Source organism: Pelophylax lessonae (assembly GCF_965119305.1).
Source record: "Pelophylax lessonae genome assembly, chromosome: 3".
Taxonomy (NCBI): Eukaryota; Metazoa; Chordata; class Amphibia; order Anura; family Ranidae; genus Pelophylax; species Pelophylax lessonae.
Window position 1 is genome coordinate 148,088,098 of NC_138770.1, and position 22,839 is coordinate 148,110,936.

Here is a 22,839-nt window from a genome sequence, read left to right on the forward strand (position 1 = left end):
TTATTTTTCTCCTTCATTGATGTGCGCTGATGAGGCGGCACTGATAGGCTGCACGGATATGCCACACTGGTAGGTACAGATAGGTGGCACTGATGGGCCCCAATAGGTGGCACTGACTGGCATCACTAATGGGCACTGATTGGGATCACTGATGGGCAAAAATTGGTGTCACTGATAGGCACAGGTTGGTGTCCCTGATGGAGCTTTACTGTAATCAGGGCACAGATGATAAGTGCCCTGATAACCTGTCCTGGTTATCCCTTCGAGGAAATGCCTCTGATCGGCTCTCCTCGCCATACACTGACCGTGTGAGGCGAGGAGCGCAGAAAAAAAAAAACAGAACTTCCGCATTTACCTGCTTACATGTGACCAGCTGTGATTGGACACAGGCAATTACATTGGGTAAAGAGAACACAGTGAACACAATTGCTGCGTGCCCCCGTGGGCGCGTGAGAGCAGGCGTTCTGGAGCGCCATCATAGGACATCGTTCAAGAACAAGAGCCGCACTACTCAGCTGTCTTTGACTGGTTAAATTGATTGCAAAGGGTTTTTCACCCAACAATAATAAACATGTCATACTCACCTGCTCTGTGTGATCCTTCTTCTGAGGTCCCCCACCAGCGGTCTTGGTTCTTCCTCTTCTCCGATTGCCCCATAGCAAACTCCTTGCTATGAGGGCACTTGTGCAAGCTCGATCCTGAGCCGGGCTGTGCCTCTACTGACATACAGTGCAGCTCAGCGTCCCCCTCCCCCTCAAAGGATTTCATTGACAGCAGCAGGAGCCAATGGCTCTCACTGCAAGCCTCCAGCAGTAAAAGGGGAGAAGAGATGAGCAAGAGGTGGAACACACATAATAAAATTTAAGGTTTATCATAATATCCTTTACCAATTGCACACTTTGCAGAGATTTTTCAGGGGACATATTTATAGGTGTCTCACTGAAAGTCCGGAAACAAGCACTGTTCACAGCATCTGCCAGTTGGCCTTTCACTGGACAGATAGAGCTTGAAATATGGTAGCATTTTTTAAAGGCAAGGATTCTTTAAAATTACTTTTTTTTTAAGCATTTTGAGAGTCAGCTTAGCAAATTTTAAATAAAGTTTCAAAGAAAGAAAAATAAATGGTGAAAGAATATAATTTCAAGCATATACAAAATAGATACTAAAGAAGTTTAAAGCTACATGCCATTCAATGTATGCAGGCACAAGGGAGCTGCATGTGATGAGTACACACAGCCATAGAAGTGCATAGCTTGATGCATAACTTCTGCACTTGGGAGAATGCATCATTTGTGCACGCATGAGTAAAAATCCCAATACTGAACAGAAAAAAAACACAATGTGATAGATATCAAACATGATATTGATCTTCTGCATATTCTCCTTAGTAAAATGTAACGTGTCTCATCTGCCTCTTGTCATTAAAGCGTAGCCATGTTTGGTACTGTATTAATCTGAATTTACTCATTCATTCGGGTAGGCTCTTGTTACGAATGTAACTTTATATTAACCAGAATTAGATTACGGGATGTGTACAGTTTGAGTGTTGGGTTGTATGGAAACAGCAGTTTCAGGTCAAGCAGAGCTAGACTAAAATGGGTATTGCGTTTAAATGGCTTTGAGATGCCCAATAAGGACCATAATAAAGCCTATAGAGAGGTCTCCTAGAGGCATGCCAGTTTTACAACAGCTAGCTATTAGCAGGCATGTATGCAGTATTTTAAATTTAGTTTGCGAACAGTTAAATTTATCATTTAGGGCACACACTGTTGTGTTTTTAAGTTCAAACCTTTAGTTTTTGAGCAACTGGGGTAGTGACTCCTAGAAGGTCTAGAACAGGTGGTCCCTGCTTTGAGCCTGAGACCCTCATTAAGTCATTAATTTAGTGCTTTCTACCTTCACCATAGGAATTGAAATTGTGGTTTAATAGAAAAGACAAACTAAACTGGGTTAAGCACAGAACTGGACAGTTGTGGTTTTTCACACAAAAACTGAATGTTTGCCCTTTCCTCCTTCTCCATGGCCAACTGCATTAATAGGCAGCTAAATGGCGTTTCAATCGGTGAGCCTGAAAACAACCACATCTGCTGTACTCTCTGGGATATTTTATTAGGCTAAAGATGGCCTCACACTAGACCTCCTCTGATGGTACTTTTACAGAACAGCTATGAACATACCAACTGTAAAAGAAGATATTCCCTACAGCAAGAAAGAATACCATAACATCCCTATGTATAAATGGGACATTTATTCTGTTCCATATCAATTTTTCTTGAATATGTATTTTGCAAAATACTTACTAACCTTCTAAAACTGGCATTAAAAACTGGCGGCTTCCATGTATTACATATGATACCAATAGGTTTATATGAAAACTCTCAAATATTTAATTTAGAAAAAAAGATAAAGGTTATAAAATGATAAAAGTCAGACTAAATATCTGGCTTAATGCCTCTTTGAATTTCGGGGGTTCGTAAGACAAAGGCAATACACTGGTAATAACAGAAACCAATAAACTCTTGGATAACTGGACAGACTGCAGGTGTAGACACCTACAACCCTTAGCTATCGGGGGCCTGGCATTCATCCACAGCCTTTCAAGTGACCATATGTTTCAGTGGTCGCATTGAACAGAACATTCTTCAGAAGGACTGCTAGTACTGGGCAGCATGTGGCCAGGTGCACACCAGTGCAGAAAAACAATGGCAACCAGATTAATGGGTGTTGCAGATTAGGCAATTTTCAGCTGACACACAGATTGCTATTTTTGGCAAGTTTGCTGATATTTTCTGTAACTTACGTTCCAGCCACAACAGTATTCAGTCCTTACTTATGTAAAGAGACATTTTGGCTAGAGCAAGATATTTAGGTGATTAAATAGACAAACGCTTCAAATCAATACCTTGAAACTTTTGAGTTGCAAGTGTCTCCAAATTAGAATATGACTGACCAGCTGCTTGGGTGAACCTCCTTCAAGAGACTTGCACTTTTTTTGTAGGAGCTGGGTGCCCTCAGGTCTACGAAATTATAATACAGCTGAACTATATGTTTACTAATTACTTCACATGTGATGCACCCCATTAAATACCCATCATACCCAATAAGAATCTCAAAAGCTCCCACCCGTGAATCTTCAGACTGTTACCCAACAGGCAAACAGGAAGATCTGCAGTTCCAGGCCATCAGCATTCAATTACTGCTGGCCTCCTTGCGGATTCAAAAATCTGTCCACCTTCTCCATCTCTGTTTCTTGGGTGGATGGACAGAAACTTCAGACACAGTTTCTGCTGCAATTCTTGAGAATTATACCACAAGGAGAGGACATCCACGACCACATCAAAGTTCAAAACCTACAGTCTCGTGCGCTTAGCAGTGGGCCTGCACAAGGTTTTAATCTAGACTCTCATCATAGCCTATCTGGATATGTCACACCTTGCTGCCCCTCCAAAGACTGGGGAAGTCTAGATGAACTATAATCACAAAATAAAAGCAGAACCACATCCCATCAGACAGGAGATTGGGGGGACAAATCCTGAGAGACTGCCTGGTCTACCCGTCTAATGCCAGCCCAATAGTCAACAAATGGCATAAATCAGAGCATAATCACACAATTCTACTTTGTAACCCATTCCTTTAATGACTATATGGTTACATACAGAAAACAGAAAATAAAAGTCAAAAAAGCACCATCCACACAAAATAGTGCAATAAAGAAATCTCAGCAATCAGAATTAATAAACTGTGTCACTCTATAGACCAGGGAATTTTTCCTATTCAGGAGAATCTTGATTTCACTGTACATTATCAAATTCAGCCAAACCACAGTAAACTGTAAATCGATTTCATCATTTCTGCCCTTCATCCTCCATTCCGACATTTCATTTCCATAACGCTGATGAAAAAGGAGGTGACAGTTCTATGTAAAAATAATAATTTTTAAGTGCTGCCTTCATTCACACAATACAAATTCCACTAGTAACCATTGAATATCTGAAAGAACAGAGTTAAAAAAAATCGAATGTTTTATAGGTGTTAGTTGAAACAAGGGACAAGCATACAATATAAATGTTACTGTACTGCAACACAGATTGAAAGTGGTGACAAACACATCTTGCCGTCTATTCGATGTTTGAAGCTACCCAGGGACCCAACACTAAGATGTGTGAAATTCTAAGTACGTCAAAAGCTCCGTGCTTAAAAATATCAACAGTTACTGTGAAGAAAAAGTAGGCAGGTGGGAACAAAAACACGTACCAAGACCAGATGCGTTAATGGCTTTTACTGACTTCTTCATCTTGTAGAGAACCGTGCGATCGACATCAAGGGCCTGTGACAAAAAGAAAAGCCAAACCATTAGCAAAGCCCCTACAGAGCACATTAAACAATCAATACGTTTTGAAGACAAACAGAATATTGATAAAATCCAGTTTTTTAAAAGTCTACATACCCGGAAATGTTATATTAGTATTTGTTGCATTGCCAAGTGTTACCCAAGTTACCAGCGAACCCCATGGCAAAAAACACCAGTAAGCTTACATCACTTCCACCAAATTGCCTAAAATGTGATGCAACGGTGATGAATTCTGAAAGGTGACTAGAACGATCAATATTAGTTTACCTTAAAATATTATTTAACTATATTTTCGAGGTTATCAATTATTTGTATACAAACACTACCTGGTAGCAGAGATCACCAGCTCTGCCCCCTGCCACATGGTGCTTCTGGAACATAAGGCCATTTATTGGGAATCAGGAATAGTGGAGTCAACTATGATGACCATCAGGAAGTCCAATGACTTGTTTACACCACAGTTTACCCATTATGAGGCAGGCAGCATTAGCTAACATTGCGTTATGACACACTGCATCACATCGCAAACCTATTGTGCCATGCAATGGGTAAAAGTAAAGAAGAGTGTAAAAAAGTAGGGGGGGAAAAAGCACAGTGTTTAAAAACAGATCGCAGGATACACGCAAAAATGCACAGACGTTCGACACACATGCAATGACGTTCTTTGTGGTGTAAAACTACCCTAAGGCTTGATTCACACTACTGTGACCTGAAAGTCGTGCGACTTACAAAGTGACTTTGCCAGGCGATTTCCTGGCAACTTGATGCAATTTGAGTACTACTTTTATACGACTAGATACCATTTTAAAGCAAGAGAGTTTGACTTCCATAGACTAAAGTCTATGGGCATACGCCGGATAGAAGTCGCGTTGAAGTAGTACAGGAACCTCTTCTAGGGACTAAGGTCCAGAAAGATATTCATGAGCGAGTTTGGGGTGGAGGAACTTGACTGGCCAGCACAGAGTCCTGACCTCAACCTTTGGGATAAATTAGAGCGCAGACTCAAACCAGGCCTTCTCGCTGACATCAGTGCCTCACAAATTTGTTTCTGGAAGAATGGTTAAACATTCCCATAGGGACACTCCTAAACCTTGTGGACAACCTTCCCAGAAGAGTTGAGACTCATATAGCTGCAAAGAGTGGGCCAACTCAATATTGAACCTTGCATGCTAAGACTGGGATGCCATTAAAGTTAATGTGCGTGTAAAGGCAGGTGTCCCAATACTGTTAGTAATATAGCATGTATGTATGTATGTATGTATGTATGTATGTATGTATGTATATATATATATATATATATATATATATATATTTCTGCATCTAGTCTCACACAGTTTAATGGAATTGCAGGAAGGAGCATCTAAATATCTGACAGCACAGCTTTCTATAGGTCAGTGAATACAAACAAAGGTACCTGTAACGAAGACCCAAAAATGTAAATCAAGGATAAGGTCCTGACTAAGGCCTCTTTCACATTGGCTGCGGGATGAGGCAGAAAGACAAATGCAGGTTAATGAGTCTACAGTGTTATCCCATGTCAAGACAAGTTTCACACGCATTTCACCATGTTAAGTGATGATGCCCAAATGCTGCCTCGGATTTTTAGTTTTTTTTCGCAAGGGAAAGGGAACATAGTAAACGCTTCAAAAACAAGTGACTGAATTCCATCCGGCTGGCATTGTCATAAAGGGATTCGTTTTTTTTTTTTTTTTTTTTTTTTAAGTAACAAACATGCTGCTAGAAATAATCACTGTGTTCTTCTTCAATCCCCTCCTTGTCAGGAGAAAGCAGAAGCTCAACGGGAGGGATTCCCACATCTTCTTTGACCTTCCTTGCTATACTTAAAATAAAAAAAATAATAAAAAAAAACTGGTCTCTCTTCCTACCTATACTGCAGACCCTGTACAAAAGAAGAAAAAAAAAGGATCGGTGGTGCTTACCAATTTTTACACGTTCCAGTCACGTGATCCTGCAGCTTCAGCCCCAATGGGTAAAGAAGCATTCAATAACAGTGACATCATCCATAAGTTACCATAACCCAGCCATTGCCAGTGTACCCTCCTCTCCCCTGCAGCAATGGCTCACTAACACAGGGATGCTGGAGCTGCAAAATTACCTGACTGGACCAGGTTAAAATAATAGGCAAGTATACAGATCTTTTTCACACACACACACACACACACACACACTTTATATATATAATATATTTATTTATTTATTTATTTATTTATTTATTAGGGATGCACCGAATGTTCGGCGGCCGAAATTATTCGTCCGAAAATAGCCAAAAAACCCGCACTGTCTGCTACTGGCCGAGCCGAGGCGAGCGGCTGCCAGTTGGTTTGGAGCAGTGTGGGTGGGCGGGCTTGTGGGGCGGAGGCGGAGCCAGCGCACGAGAGCGGCGGAGTCGGACTCGGCGGAGCAGCTTCAGGCACCACGTGACAGCACCACGGCAAGACACAGTGACACCGGACCGCCGGTGAGTTAGTTTATGATGACTCGATAGCGATTCATACTATGATGACACCTATTATTCATTTTCCTGTTATGTCTTATCTGCCAAATAATTTGCCATTATGCCCAGCCATTTTTGGGATTTGTGCAGTTTGTGCACCTCTTCTAGGCAGCATAGACAGTCACTGACTGGAGTGTGATTGTAAAGCAGTATGGGGAACTACTAATACTAAGTGCACAGAAATCACTGCAAATCCAAGACTGCATCAATGTTAATCTAGGCTCAGGGCCCATTACATTAACAGAGGACAACACAAATGCACCTGCATTTCATTACATTTCCGCACATTTATGTGTATTGCTATGGGCACTTCTATGCATTTTTATTGGTGAAAAAATTGGCAAAATAAATGGAAAAAATGCGAAACACCGCGTTCGGTATTCGGCCTTCGGCCAAGCATTTCATTATTATTCGGCTTCGGCCAAGAATTTCATTTCGGTGCATCACTAATATATATATACATACATACATACACACACACGGTAGAAAGGATAGGTAGGGGGGGGGGGGACATTTTTAAGAAAATAGTAGTACACGCGGGCTGACTGTTGAGCAGCATCGATCGGTTCAATAGAAACCTGCCAACATTCAGCCCATGTGTACAGCAGCGAGCAGCCGGTTCGGCCAGCAGCTTCTGTCAAAAAGTCATTACCAAAGAAGGCCAATGGCTGCGAATGCTGGTCAGTGTTCTGGTGGGGGAGCCGTCCCCCTGTCAGAACACAATAGAAAGGCAAGGGAGATGGCTGTACTAACATCGGATTGTTATTACAGGGGCTATACAACCTTAGCTTTCAGTTTTTTTTTTCGTTCAACCAAAAAAAAAAAAATTTGTGGTGTGTGTACGAGGCTTTAGACTTTCTTCCACTTTAAAGGCTTTCAAACGATACTAGTTGACTCAATAATGACAAGAAAAGATGCTCTGATGAATGGTTTTTCAGAATTCCCGTACCAAATTGTACTGGCATATGGCCAGCTTAAGTCACCCACTTGGCAGTGAGATCTCCCTATTATGGTTTCCTTATCTGCTCCTACACATGCTACTCCAAAGGGCCAATGGGTGTTCTCAGTCCTGCTGCATTATCTAGGATATGTAATAAATTAATAATCCAACAGGGGCAATGGGACCGCTCACAGCAAGTGTACAGAAGAGATCCAGCCATCCTGCATTCCTCAGAGTAAAAACAGATAGGCGATTTTAGTCTAACAAAAAGAAAAACTTCATTTTTAGGTAGACTAAAACGTTAATGTATTTTAATGGAGGAGGCAACCAGTCTGCCGTGGTCAGCAGTGTAATTATAGACTATAAATAGTTTTTAGCACAGAAAGATAATCAATAAGACACTTTCAATTAGCTCTGTGGTAGGAAACCACTTAAGGGTTTGAGATATATTTATTTACAGCTGAATTCCTATGAATATTGGAAGAAGGTTTAAAGCCATTTCACAGCTTTACTTTATCTAAACCTGAGAAATCCAACCCAGAAGAATCCTGCTCTGTTTCCTTATCCAGGAGGATAGGGGTATCACTCCTGCTGAGTTAGGCCGCTTTCACATGGGCACCTTCCCTTTTGATCAGCAGGGAATCTGTCCGCTGATCAGAGTAGAAGAGCGGGTGACAGGTCCGTTTACACTGGCCGGGCCATAGGGCGCACACAGTCCAGCTCAGGAGCTTGCCAGCAACGCGGCTTGCTATGGGGGCACCCACAAAAAGGAGGAGAGAAAAGACGGGGGAATGCCAAAGAACAGGTAAGTGACAGCTTTGTGCAATATCATTGCACAGAGCATGCAACTATAAAATCTTTTACATTTTAAGAACAAACAATTTTGCCTTTAGAATCACTATAAAAATGGAGCGACTCAATCCATTTCGACCACAGCAAAAAAAATAAAACATTTTTTTCAAAAATCCAATGGGAATAAATTAAATTTCTAATCGTTGAATTCGCTCTTGAATAAGACAATTTGTAACCAGTCTTATTTGCAAATTGTCAAAGTTATTCCAAAAGAAGAACATTTACAAACATAGAACATTCATAAATAGGAGACCTTGAAAATGGCACTGGTATGAAAATGTGTTCACATTAGTGGAGTCCACGAAGATACCACCGAATGGTCAGATGAGCAATTTTTATACTTTGTCAAAATTAAATTCTGCGGGTGTAAGACCAGCATTAGTTTATCATTTTTTTTAACAGGAAAATTATCAAGCAAAAATACTTAGTGAGCTGCTAACAAAAAAATAAATACAGAAAATAACAAATATGTGCCTAAATCAAGCTACATTTTTATACAAAATTTACCATCATTTCCCATTGCCAGACTGAATAGAGCTTTAATTAGGTCTCCAAGGACAACTGGTTCAGACCTACCTGCCTGCTTCAAAAAGTCATATTTACCATTGTGAAATAATGGAACATTGGCCAAGCAAATAATTAGATGGGTGGGACACTCAGGTGGGACTGTGCTGGGAAAGTTTGGCATGCAGAATCACTGGCTTTGAAATAGGTGTTCCCAATGCATCAGGTTTCCTCAAGAATTTGGCCTGAAATCAAGTTTTACTCGAGTTATGGGCCATACACACTAAGATTTCCTGAAGACTTTTTCCTTTAGACTTTCCAAAACCATAGAATATGAGGTCAAACCTAAACACTTTCAATTTGTATGCAACCTGGCAGGCCCTTGCACTACATAGAAAAGGGAAATCTGAAGGAAAAAAAGACTTCAGAAAATCTTATAGTGTGTATCCAGCTTTAGAAACCTAAACCCTGGGCAGGTAGGCTGGGTCACTGCTATGTATTAAACTTGACAAATTTTTATGGTTGTTTTTGACCTCCACACACACAAAAAAATAAAATAATTGTGAACGGTTCCTTTATAGTAGTAACCTATTTACAGGCGGTCCCCAGGTTACAAATATCCGACTTACAAACAACTCCTACTTACAAACGGAGGGAGACAACAGAAAGTGAGGAGAAATCTCCCCCTAGGAAGGGAAATTCACTCCTGGAAGAGTTCTCATGGGAAAAAGATGTCTCCACTGAAGCTTTATCACTAATCCTGGTTTCCACAACACCACAACATTTTCAAAATCCAGTTGTCATAGGGACAGAAAGTGAGGTGAAATTTTCTGAATGAGGGTACAGACAGCAAAACAAATGGTACAAGGGTGTTAACCCTTTCCTATGCTATCCAAAAAACGTAAAAATTATTCTTTTGGCTGGGGCTACACTTAAAATATGTACCTGTTCCGACTTAGAAACAAATTAGACTTAAGAACAAACCTCCAGTCCCTATCTTGTTTGTAACCTGGGGACTGCCTGCATTTTTTTTTTTAATATAATGTAGCCTCATCTCTTCCTATCATCAAACTTTGCATGTCTGTACATGACCTAAATCTAGTTATGCCTGAGGTATCCCAGCTGATTGAGAACACTAAGGTTGCATTAGCATACACGTGCAATGTAGTAATGTGAGTTTTAATGCACATTACTGGAGCAAACGGGTATTTACGCATTCTAGCTCATTCTGAATAGCACCCCAATGCATATATACAGTAGAGAAATATATACACCTGCTCTTCTGTATAGGGTTCTGCAATGCACACGTTTAATACTCCGTCTTTAATGGTACACCGTGTTGACAACATAGTACAAGCCTGTTTATTTGCACGCTGATGTGTGCTGGCAGCCCATTCAAAATAAATAGGCTTCCCTAAAGAGGAGCTTTAGGCTCGGTTCACACTAGGGCGACCTGTGAGGCGACCTGGTCGCCTCACAGGTCGCCGCAGGTCGCCTCCCATAGGGAAGCTGCGGACCCGTTCTAATAGGAGCGACACAAATCGCTCCGACATAGAAAAAGGGTCCGGAGCTTCTTTGGGGCAACCAGGAGGCGACCGCCATAGACTTCAATGTTATGAAGTCCGTGGCGGCCGCTCCAAGGTCGCGGCGCGCTGCTCGCACCGCGATCTCGGAGGTCGCCCCGGGAAGTAGCGTCGCGGTAATGTGAACCGGCGCTTAGTCTTCCCCCATAAAAATTAAAAGTCAGCAGCTACAAATACTACAGCAGCTGACATAATATAAGGACACTTACCTGTCCAGGGATCCAGCGCTTTCCTTACCCGAGCGGATTCTTCAATGGGCTTCGGGTCCAGGCACTGGCATCCTTGCAGGCTTCACAGCCTGCTTCCAACTGTGCATGAGTGAGCCGTGCTGGACTTTGTGAATGGTCCCGCTGTCTTCTGGGACCTGTGATATGTGTCCCATAAAGCCTGGTACACACTGAGTGTTTTACTTCATTCAACCCAGCGGCTATTATGTTCTCACAGGGGGATGCGCCCCACTGCGCCCCCTATCAGGACACACCGGTCAGTGCACGCAGCCATTGACTGAGAGTGCTGATTGGGTGTCGATCAGCAGACCTCTTCCAATCATGCCCCTTTGACTAAAGCCAGCTGAACTGTCAGACCAGCTGCTGTACACACGGGCCGAATGTCAGCTGGTTTCTATTGAACCAGCTGATGCCACCTGATATTCGGCCCATATGCACTAGGATTAAAGCTGTGAGCAAAGGAGTGGCGGGGGGACGCTTCCCTCGCTCTCAGAAAAAGGTGTCAATTGTTAAAGAAGAGGGGGGAGGGGAGAGGAAAGTTGGGTGAAGTTCCGCTTTAAGGTAATACACACATCAATTCACAAAAAGCATGCGGTAACACACAATAACAATGCAAGTGGGATCAAAGTGTCAGCAGATATTAAAAAGGGATCGATCTCTTGATAAGGGCAGCCGATCAGATTTTACATTTTAAAAGGACGACAGATTTCCGAATATTAGGAGGGGGGGGACAAAAAAAAAAAAAAAATGTACATCTCAACTAGGAATGAGCTCAGGTATGTTTGGACAAGTGTTAAATCCAGTCTTAGCTATCCCTTCGGGAAGCTGTTAAAACCAATAGCCAATAGCAAAGACAATTCCCACCCCTGCGGCTACACGTATGTAAAGGGCATGTACTGTATACATGTGGCTGTGGGGCAGGGAATGCCTTTGATTGACTATTGGTTTTGATATCTTCCCAACGGGACAGCTGAGGCGGGTTTGGTGTCTGAACATGCCTGAGCGCATCATTGATACCAACGTAGGACTAGCTGGGGTCACCATACACATTACAATCGGACTATACACTCCCTTTACAATCAACTTAAGATCCACCAAAACTATGTAATATGAGCATCTACTTAATCTATTCAATGAATTTGAAGAAAATAAGAGAAGTCCTTGCACTACGTAAAGGAGATTGTACACTCAGATTGTAAGGAGCGTTGTTAGCTTCTGGGCATAGAGGAGACAAAAGGATACATAGGGAAACAAAAATACTAATATGCTTTTTTAAGTGCACTTGGGATTTTTTATTGCCTTTGATAGTTTAAATAAAAAAATTTTTACTAGTGTTTGAGGGGTGGTTCATGCCAGATGCGTTCCAGTGCAAAAACGCACATCGCCTCCATCAAGATGAAGAAAAAAAGATAGGGGAAAATATTGCAATGGAACGCATAAGAATAACACTGGAACGTATCAAAACGCACATGCAGAAATGCCTCAGGAATGTTGAAACTGTGGTATGAACCGGCGTTTAATGGTCTGTAGAGCCTTTTCACTGTAAAAGAAAAAAAAGACTGGAAAGATGAAACAAGACCATTTTTTATATTTTTACAATAAGGGGACGCTGGGATTTGAAAATGATAAATAGGCAAAGAACCTGCTGAAGTTTCCATTCTGATCTCGGATTGGACTGTCATCCTGATCGGTTTTCTGAGACCAATGCACATGTGTAAATACCGTTCCAATCTTTGTAAAATATTGAAATGGTTGTAATGTGAAATCTGTTACAGGCAGTTGATGAGTTACAAACATCCGACTCATTCTTAAGAACGGAGGCAGCATGACGCAACGCTGGTCCTGGAAACTACCGGGTGGCCATCTTACTGCACACTGCATGGTGCCACCTACTGTCCGGCAGACCTGTCAGCAATCCCACATCACCACATGGCCAGTTGACCCTTCCCTATGCTATCCAAAACCTAAAAATAGTTTTTTGGGTGGAGTTACACTTAAAAAAATTACCAACTTACCTACACATTGAACTTAAGAACAAACCTACAGAACATATCTTGTTCATAATCTGGGGACTGCCTGTAGTTGAGATTTGTAATCTGTTCAGGAAGGGGAGAATTCTTATAAAAAAACCAAGCCTAGATCGCCGAAATCCATCGATATACCTATGCTGGAGGGTCAAGGTGTGTGTGTGCAGCTGAAAGGTAGAACCATAAAACACTAGAACCCTGAGCTCCGGGAGGTCACCTGGAGGACAGACAGCCTGTTATTAGACTGGACAATGTTGCAGAGAGCCTAAACGAAATAAGAAATGGGCAGACAGGATTCCTTTGCGTAGTACCAGGCACAACCTGGCTGCAAATGAACAAACTCCAGAAAAAACATTTCCTGCCATATGTCAACTTCTTACAATTCTGCCTATTTTATGGGAGCATTTAATCTACTTTTACTGCAACTTCAAGGGGAAAACTAGACAGCAGGCATATGGGAAGTGTTAAAGAGATCAACGGGAACAGAGTTTTACAAAGCTAAATTGGATCCAACACAATTCCGTTGCAAAGAACACAAACAATGAGGGATATCGCTATGATGTTTTCAGAACATTATTGATCCTAAAATAAAGACAGCTTCTCTACATTTCTATTTTACTCTATCAAATCAGTGTAAACCATGAAAGCCTTAAATGATGATTTCTATGCTGCAATGGACTTGTGTAATCAGTGGAGATCACAAACTGCTAGAAATAAACAGCAGCTACAAGAGGTTGGCTAAGCCCTACCCATCCACCCATTACAGATGGTTCCCCTGTTGGTGTGAAGACATGTGCCCTGCACTCCAAAGCTAAATTCATGCAATCACTGCCTGCTTCCAACACACGCATAGAAAATGTCGGTTTATCACTCTGAACGGAAAACACTAAGGGCTTTCGATGGATTTTAATGCCTCCATTGAGGACATCCCCAATGCAGAACCACACGGTTGTGAGTAAAGCTGGCATTTGTGTCAATCATCATTAATGACAGGCTTTGCTCAGGTATGGGCAGACCCTCCAGGAAGAACTGACCTATATCAGCTGGGTATACAGCAAGAGGGTTGTTATAGCGGAAAGCAAATATGTAAAGTCAACAATAATCCATGTCATGAAGGAACACGATCTGACTAAAATAAACTCAATCCAAACGTATTAAAAGAAAGGCAAGGCTCGTACTGTTGATCGCTTAGGTTGGGCAAATATTTGTAAAGGAAAAAGCTGCCGTTTACCAGCAGATGGCTGGAAATCTGGAAAGGAACCAACGGAACAGAAGCCAGTTTTCTCAATCTCCAATAAACATAAATTAGTCTTATTAGCAAAGGCATAAGCAGTAAAAATCTCAGCTGACTAGAGGTAAAGGATCTGTCACTTATACAGTAAAGTAAAATCTGACTTGGCTGAACATGCTTTCACTATCACAAGGAATTAAAGTGGGAGTGAACTCCCATGCATGAGGTTTACCTATAGGTATGCCTATAATAGGGCTTACCTTTAGGTACTGTAAATATCCCCTAAACGTGCACCGTTTAGGGGATATTTATTGTACATGCAACTGGTGACCTCACCGGCACATGCGCTCTGAAATAACGGCCACCCGTGTGTGACAGACCCAACCAGGTCAGAGCCTTTGGTGAGGACTATAATGGGTGAATAACTCATAAATGTGTCAAAAAAATATAATTTATTTCATAATGCAAAATATAAAGTATGTACAATTTACAAACATAATCAAGTACAAAAAATTACTTTAAAATCTGAATAATGTTAGACCATAGTTCCATTACAAATAATCTGCCACCAGTGGAGTTTTTAAAGAGGAAAGTGGATGACAGAAGCACAGAGGAACAAACAATGATTTCTTCAGAATAACAAAAGGTCTGACTTGCCCACACGAATTAAACACGGAGGAAAAAAAGAAAAGAAGTCCCCAAGGAGGGGGCTCATATGAAAATTCGCACAAAAAAACGAGTCACGGAACAATCACCGCATCCACTTTCCTGTTTAAAAGCTCCACTGGTGGCAGATTATTTGTAATGGAACTATGGTCTAAGACCCCCTGAGGAAGAGACTTTTTGAAATGCGTAGGGTCTCCAGGACCAAACCCAAGGTTCCTCCATGTCACGTCCGTCACATGATAGTTCTGTCTAGTCGCCATTATTCAGATTTTAAAGTCATTTTTTGTACTTGATTATGTTTGTAAATTGTACATACTTTATATTTTGCATTATGAAATAAATTATATTTTTTTGACACATTTATGAGTTATTCACCCACTATAATAAACAAGCAAAAAATTGGGGGAGCAAACCCTGAACATGTATATCTAAAGCTGGTGCAGCTATGGACCAAGCAACATGTATATTAAAAAAGAATAGCGCACACATGCAAAAGAAATGACTATCAAATATGAAGACAATCCATAAATAAAAATGGGGATTTAGTCCCACCATATGGCCATATCGTGCTCCCCCAATTTTTGCTCCAGGGTTTGCTCCCCCAATTTCTTGCTTGTTTATTATGTATTCGGTCTGACCAGACTTCTGAGGTTGAGCATCCCACCCCCCACACACACCTGTACTCTATCAGAGTCCACCATCAAGTAGATACAGGAGGAGGAGTCCTTTGTAGTGCATTAGCACATCTTTCCCAGCAAGGAGTGTTGTCTCCAAGGGTTAGAGAGGCTGGATTCACCCCTTTTTTATGGATAGTGTAGGACCCACTGATAATGGGGTACTTTGACGCAGTGGTGGACTTGAGCACGATATGGCCATATGGTGGGACTAAATCCCCATTTTTATTTATGGATTGTCTCCATATTTGATAGTCATTTCTTTTGCATGTGTGCGCTATTCTTTAATATTCACCCACTATAGTCCCATTTAGGGGGTCCCCTTCCTCTTATGCTTCCTCTTCCTCTTATGTCCCCTTCCTCAGTAGAGAGATGAGGGTTATCCAACTCATTACTCCCCTTCTTTTGAACTTAACCTCCATACCATTTTCTTTGGTGTGTACTAAGGGCAAGTGTCCTACCCACTGATTATGACCCAAGGAGAGAGCAGATCATTCTATAATGGACAACAACGCTGGATGCTGATAGCGAGGCTTGGGTCACTTCTCTGAAGAAGGACAATGAACCTTACCGTCTGGAGTGGATGGAAAGGTGTAATATTCATCTTGTAGAAGTTAATTGTCAGAAGGAATATTGTGGCCCTCCTGCAGACTGGGTTGGAGAGGCTTCTTCACTTTGGACAGAAATATTTTTTAACAATCACCCTCAAGAAATCTATGAAGATAAATTAATTCCACTTTTTCAGACTGTAGAAGTTTGTCTCAGACTGTTGCCGGAAAGTCTGAGAGAAGGTGGGATCCATGATTAATCAAAGAAAGGTCTGGCACCTAAACTTGTTTAAATGACTAGGTTATCAGCGAATGTTAATTAAATCCCTGTCAGCTATTCGTTGCTAGATGTAGATTAGCATTAAGTGTATGTTGGCTGGTCCTTAGTCATGGTATTTATATTCCTGTTTATAGTTTGCATTGTTAGGGTAAAATGATCAAGAGGGAAATGTCCTCCTGTGGGGTATAAAGTATGTGTCTGAGTTTTAATAAACAAACAGTTATTCCTTTGGAATTTACTCCAAATTCTTGTCTGTGTACGATGATTGGAGTAAATGGCTGGTATTAGCTCTCGGTCTGCTGTAAGGGTTTGGAGGGCAGGGGGCACTGTTTGGCGGTAGGAAGCACCTAATCAGGGAGCCAAGAGGTTCCGTCACACTGTGTCATGGGAGTGACATCATTGTGGCCCCGACCAATCACATAGCCGGAGTCTGCGAGCCCAAAAAGGAAGACCAGATGAAGATGGAGGTACCTTTGTTTTTAGGTAAGCTTTGTTTTCAAGCAAGTTTCCGAAAATATGCAATGCATACTAGCACATTATGACATTGCCCTTCAGGTTTAAAAAAATAAATAAAATACCCAGTGGTTTACTACCGCTATAAAAACATCACTAGAAATTTATCAAGGGTAGTTGTTTATGGAACCCTAGAAAGGGTGATGAGAAACATATAAAGAAAAATAATTTCCCTGTGCTTGGGTTGCAGACTGCAGCTAGCATAAAGTGTAGGTGACAATTAGCAGAATATTTAAAATGAAATGCAGTGCTTAAAGCAGTGTTCTAGCTGTGGAAAAAAAAAAATTAAAAGTCAGCAGCTACAAATACTATAGCTGCTGACTTTTAATATTTAGACACTTAACTGTCCAGGGAGCCCACGATGTCAGCACCCTAGACAATTTTTGGATTGGCTGCCGGGTGCTGCCGCCACCATTCACTCTAAGGGAAACCAGCAATGAAGCTCAGCTTCACAGCCGATAACCTACTGCGCATTCTCATAGGTTCGGCGGAGGGGGGGGGGGGGGGGACGTAACTTCAGAGGGATGGCGTATGGGGAAGGGTACCTGTCAAAAATATTAGTAAATAACCTGTCAAAAATATTTGTGATATGTCTGAAATTTTATGAACTTCTTGTACTGTATGTAGGTCTTTAACCACTATTTTGTTTGACTGTTGTGAGCTTTAGTCCCGGTTCACACTACCGCGACTTGTCAGGCGCGTTCATCAGTTCAGTTATGTCAAAATGGATCAAGTATTCATCAGTTTTTCATTAGTATAAATATAAATAAGAAGCGGCGCTAAATCCTAATAGTGCAATCATGAATAATCATATGGTACATAATGTGGCATGAAAACAACTAAACATGCAGTGAATAAATTATGAACAAAATATATCATTGAAAAAAAATGTAGAAAAAAAAAAAATCAATCATATGGAAGTGATATAATGAGATAGGTGCAAAATCCAGTGTTCGGTGAACATAAAAAGCCCTTTTTTAATATTAAACAAGAGTATCCATTAAGTGCAAAAAAGTGTATAAGTAATGTTGATTGATGAAATCCACCACAAAGAACCAACACTTAGCATACACTTCTTACCAGACAGCATAGACCATAAATTAGAATGGTCATAAAAGCACAAAATAACCCAGCATTCGAGATAGGCGATGGCTGCTAAGCAGCAGCTCCAAATGGATCAGAAATAAAAAAAAAAAAAAAAATGAACAAGCATAGTGAAGCCTGCTAACATTAAAGTCCATTTAAACTATACAAGTACCACCTTCGATAGGTTGTATACGGGCACAAATGAGTCAAAAACCAGCTGACTGTCAGCTCATGAGAAAGGAACACCGTAACGGCTAAGCAATGATGTCTTCAGTAACAGCCAAAACCAACGCGTTTTATCATCAGTGACGTCTTCTCAGGAGCAGGCCGAAGGTCACATGGGTTTGGTGGGATTAAATAGCCTCAGGCTTGGAGGTTAGTGAGAGCAAGAAAATTAAATAGTCAGTAGGAGGGGGATGGAATCGTGCCCCGTCGCTGGTGTCAGTGGGGGGAATAGTGCCCCATCGCTGGTGTCAGTGGGGGGAATAGTGCCACCCGTCGCTGGTGTCAGTGGGGGGAATAGTGCCCCGTCGCTGGTGTCAGTGGGGGGAATAGTGCCCCCGTCGCTGGTGTCAGTGGGGGGAATAGTGCCCCGTCGCTGGTGTCAGTGGGGGGAATAGTGCCCCGTCGCTGGTGTCAGTGGGGGGAATAGTGCCCCGTCGCTGATGTCAGTGGGAGGAATCGTGCCCCGTCGCTGGCGCTGGTGTCAGTGGGAGGAATCGTGCCCCGTCGCTGGTGTCAGTGGGAGGAATCGTGCCCGTCACTGGTGTCAGTGGGAGGAATCGTGCCCCGTCGCTGGTGTCAGTGGGAGGAATAGTGCCCCGTCGCTGGTGTCAGTGGGAGGAATAGTGCCCCACCGCTGATGTCAGTGGGGGGAATCGTGCCCCGTCGCTGGTGTCAGTGGGGGGAATAGTGCCCCGTCGCTGGTGTCAGTGGGGGGGGAATAGTGCCCCGTCGCTGGTGTCAGTGGGGGGGGAATAGTGCCCCGTCGCTGGTGTCAGTGGGGGGGGAATAGTGCCCCGTCGCTGGTGTCAGTGGGGGGAATAGTGCCCCGTCGCTGGTGTCAGTGGGGGGAATAGTGCCCCGTCGCTGGTGTCAGTGGGGGGAATAGTGCCCCGTCGCTGGTGTCAGTGGGGGGAATAGTGCCCCGTCTGTGAATAGTGTGTGCCTCATATCATTGGGAGGGGTAGTGTCCCAGGAGTCTAATAATGGCAAGCAAAAGTCTACATTTAGCCTGTGGGCAACAGTTTGGAGACCATTGAGCTACAGAATGTGTCTTTGCTTGCCTCAGAGTCTGGAAGAATGAGAATCAGGCAATGCCACTGTGCTTGAGGCCATATGCATACAGGGAATTTTTACAGCTGCTGTTTTAGTCATCAGGTGTTTTTTTTCTACAGCCAGCAAACTTTCCAGCATGTGATACTATGCGTCCATGCACACAGACTTTTATCAGCGTTTTTTAGCAGGGGCAATTTTTAGGCTGGAAAAAAACAAGAATTACTGCATCTGAAGAGTTTCTCACCTGTAAAAATGCTCCAACGTGGCTAACTGGCATTTATGAGCATTGTTGAGCCTAAAGCTTGTGGGAGTATAGTTTTGCTAAAAAATACAAACGCAGCAAAACTTGCATTTTTAAACGCACCATTCTACAGTTAATGCAGCTTTTAGAACGACCAGTGTGCCTGAGAAGTAAAAGTCAATAACACTGCTTATACATTATTATTCAAGATTTTTATAGCACCAACAGTTTGTGCATTATACAATGGATAGGGGTGACGGTACAATTACAATAAAGTTCAGTACAGAAGGGACAGGAGGGCCCTGCTCGTGGAGCTTACAATCTAAAGGAAGGGGGAGGTGATACAAAAGGTAATAGCTGCAGGGGATGATCTGATGGAGGTGACTCAGGTACGGTTCTTAGGTGGATACGAGATAGGCTTCCCTGAATAAACGAGTTTTCAGAGATTGCCTAAAGGCAGACAGGGCAGGGGCTGACCTGACATACTAGGGCAGGGAGTTCCAGAGGATGGGAGAGGCTCTGGAGAAGTTCTGGGAGGCAAGCATGGGAGGAGGTAACAAGGGAGCTAGAGAGGAGCTACATGGGCCCCTATGAGAAGACCAGTTAGAATCAACAAGGGTTTCTTGAAACTCTATGACTAAGCCTCGTGAGTGGGATGAAGTGCGTCAGTGGCGCGGTCAGTAAAGCAGCGCTGGCTGAGGCCATCATATACAATTTACATTGACTGGCCTGGGTGAGCGACACCTTTTCTACTGGCATCTCTGGATGTTTGAGATTTGACGCCAGCACCCCTGTTCCTGAGCACCAGCAGGGAAGCATACTGTACTCTTGCTTGGAGCGGCGCTACAAGGTCTGATATGCAAGATGGATTTCTTGTTAGTTCTTACTTCCCAGCACCTCTCTTTTTCACAGTAGGTTATGAAGATGTCATGTTTGCTTTTTTTTACTCCAACATGCATGGACCTAACTGGTTGGCCTGTTAGACAATGCAGTTGATTTACCAAGACTGGAGAGTGCAAAATCTGCTTTAGCTGGGCAGAGAAACCAATCATCTTCCAGGTTCTTCTGTGAAAGCCAAAGGTCAGGTTCACACATATGCAGACGCGGGTTCATGTCTGGGGTCTGGTTCGTGTCTGTTCACCGGTTTAGGTGCGAATCAGGTCTGAATTCACACCTGAATCAGACCCAAAAGGAGCATCGGACCCTTTTTGAATGCGGACCACAGTCACCTTGGACCTGTATTAACGTGCTCCATTGAGAGCCGGTCACACTTGCCTGTCATGCGAATTAGATTCGGGGAAACCCACATCCAATCTGCATATGTGTGAACCCAGCCTTATTGGACGAGCTGAAGTTAGAAGCCGATTTGCTACCATGCAGAGCTGCACCAGATTTTGCACTCTCCAGTTTTAGTAAATCATTCTCGATATAGATTTATAAAAGGGATCCTGAATGGTTTCAGAACTAACCAGTTTGCACTACAGTTTTGTAAATCCTCTTAAGGACTTGCCAACGATGAGTTAAAAGCTCAGCCACAAAAGATGTGGTTTCCAGGTATTGTTGTAGCAGACACCTAGAGAGCAGATAGTGGCATTTTCATTCTGCATGCAAAACATAAGTAAAGTCAAATTACCAGTTTTTCCTTCCCTGAGGCATTAAAGTGGGTGTGTGAGTGAAAAAAAGAAACCTTAATAGCAGGAATTTAAAGATTCTCTGTACAGCCAGCAAGACTGTCAAATAATAACACAGCATAAGATCAATGGAGCTGCATAATGCCACCTCTGTGTGTACAATCACTGAACATGGGACACGACTAGCAAAGTATAGATAAATGGGGCTTTAATTCATCATCTTTTGTTGTCAACCATGTATATTATACCAAAGAAAGACTACATCCAGAGAGTACACACTGGAGTTATTATCGGAACCCTCAGCTGGAAGGAACACAATTTTACTGCTCGTCGCTTTATGTTCACAAGATGTTCCTCTGGTAGCTACTGGTATATCAATAGATGGACTGAAAACATAAGCCATATAGAAAATGGATTGGTTTTCAGTGAAATCTGAGAAGACTTGGATGCAGTTCAGACTATTACTACTAATATAGCACCTTTAAATTTACGCAGCGCTTTACATATGTATAATACAGTCACATCAGTCGCTGGCCTCAAGGAGCCTACAATCTAAGCTCCCAACTCACATTATGAGGGATGATATTAATAATGGAGCGAAGGACGAGGCAGAATCCCTATGGGTAGAGCTTCAAAGGGAAGGCACGGTGGGGAAGGTAATATTGGGTGTATGCTATTGGCCCCCCAACCTGAGGGAGGAGGGGGAGGCGGACCTCATTTTACAGATAGGATTGGCAGCAAGGATGGGAAATGTCATAATGGGGGACTTTAATTATCCTGATATAGACTGGGCAGAAGGAACCACACACTCAGCCAAGGCTAGGCAGTTCCTAAATGTTTTGTAGGATAATTTCATGGGTCAGATGGTGAATGCAAAAAAGGGGGAGAAATAAATGGACTTTGAGGGCACCGTAATAAAAAACATAACACTTTATTTGGGATAGGTATTAAAACCACAGAAGTGTATATCGACTGATCAACATGGACAATTTCATTGATCAGAGGATGCAAGTGATAGGTGAGTGGGGGGAACCTCACCACCTGGGACATACAGTGCAACAAACAATACAAGATTGCATTTAAATGATATACAAAAGAGAAATAGGGCGCTATACGCTGCACACAGACCGCACCACGGTGCAGGCAACGCAGAGCGTCCTGTACAATATAATAACAACTTCCAAAAGGAAATAGGACAATATATCCAATTGCTCTACATGTTTCGCCTGGTGTTCAGACTTCATCCGGAGCGGTTTGGAATATAAATTCCATAGGAAGATGTTGTTGGAGCCAACCAATAGGCACCAAAAATAATAGACCAATCTTGTAATACGTAATCACGAGGGGTGATCTGTTGAGGTAGCTGGAGGAGCACGCGCTGCTTAGGGTCAGATTAAAAGGTAATCAGGTAGTCACAATATAGGGTATGCCTGTTCCATACATTGCCAGACATAAGACATATAGTAAAATAGCAGGCAGTTCCTCCAGAACGAGAGAAGCATGCAGTGCGTCCTCCAAATGCTCCTCAGGAACCCAGATCAGTGACCCCCGGATGGGGAATGACCACCAAGTCATTCCCCATCCGGGGGTCACTGATCTGGGTTCCTGAGGAGCATTTGGAGGACGCACTGCATGCTTCTCTCGTTCTGGAGGAACTGCCTGCTATTTTACTATATGTCTTATGTCTGGCAA

The 22,839-nt window shown here is 42.5% G+C and overlaps 1 protein-coding gene across 2 annotated transcripts in view; it reads right to left on the minus strand.

Annotated features, from left to right (window-relative positions):
- ASAP2 (ArfGAP with SH3 domain, ankyrin repeat and PH domain 2) overlaps nucleotides 1-22,839 on the minus strand; it is a 460,853-nt gene that overhangs the window by 360,489 nt on the left and 77,525 nt on the right. For both annotated transcript variants that reach the window (XM_082252497.1, XM_082252496.1), the window contains exon 2: nucleotides 4,255-4,327. In XM_082252497.1, coding sequence (XP_082108623.1) covers nucleotides 4,255-4,327 — 73 coding nt within the window. The remainder of the gene's footprint in view (nucleotides 1-4,254; nucleotides 4,328-22,839) is intronic.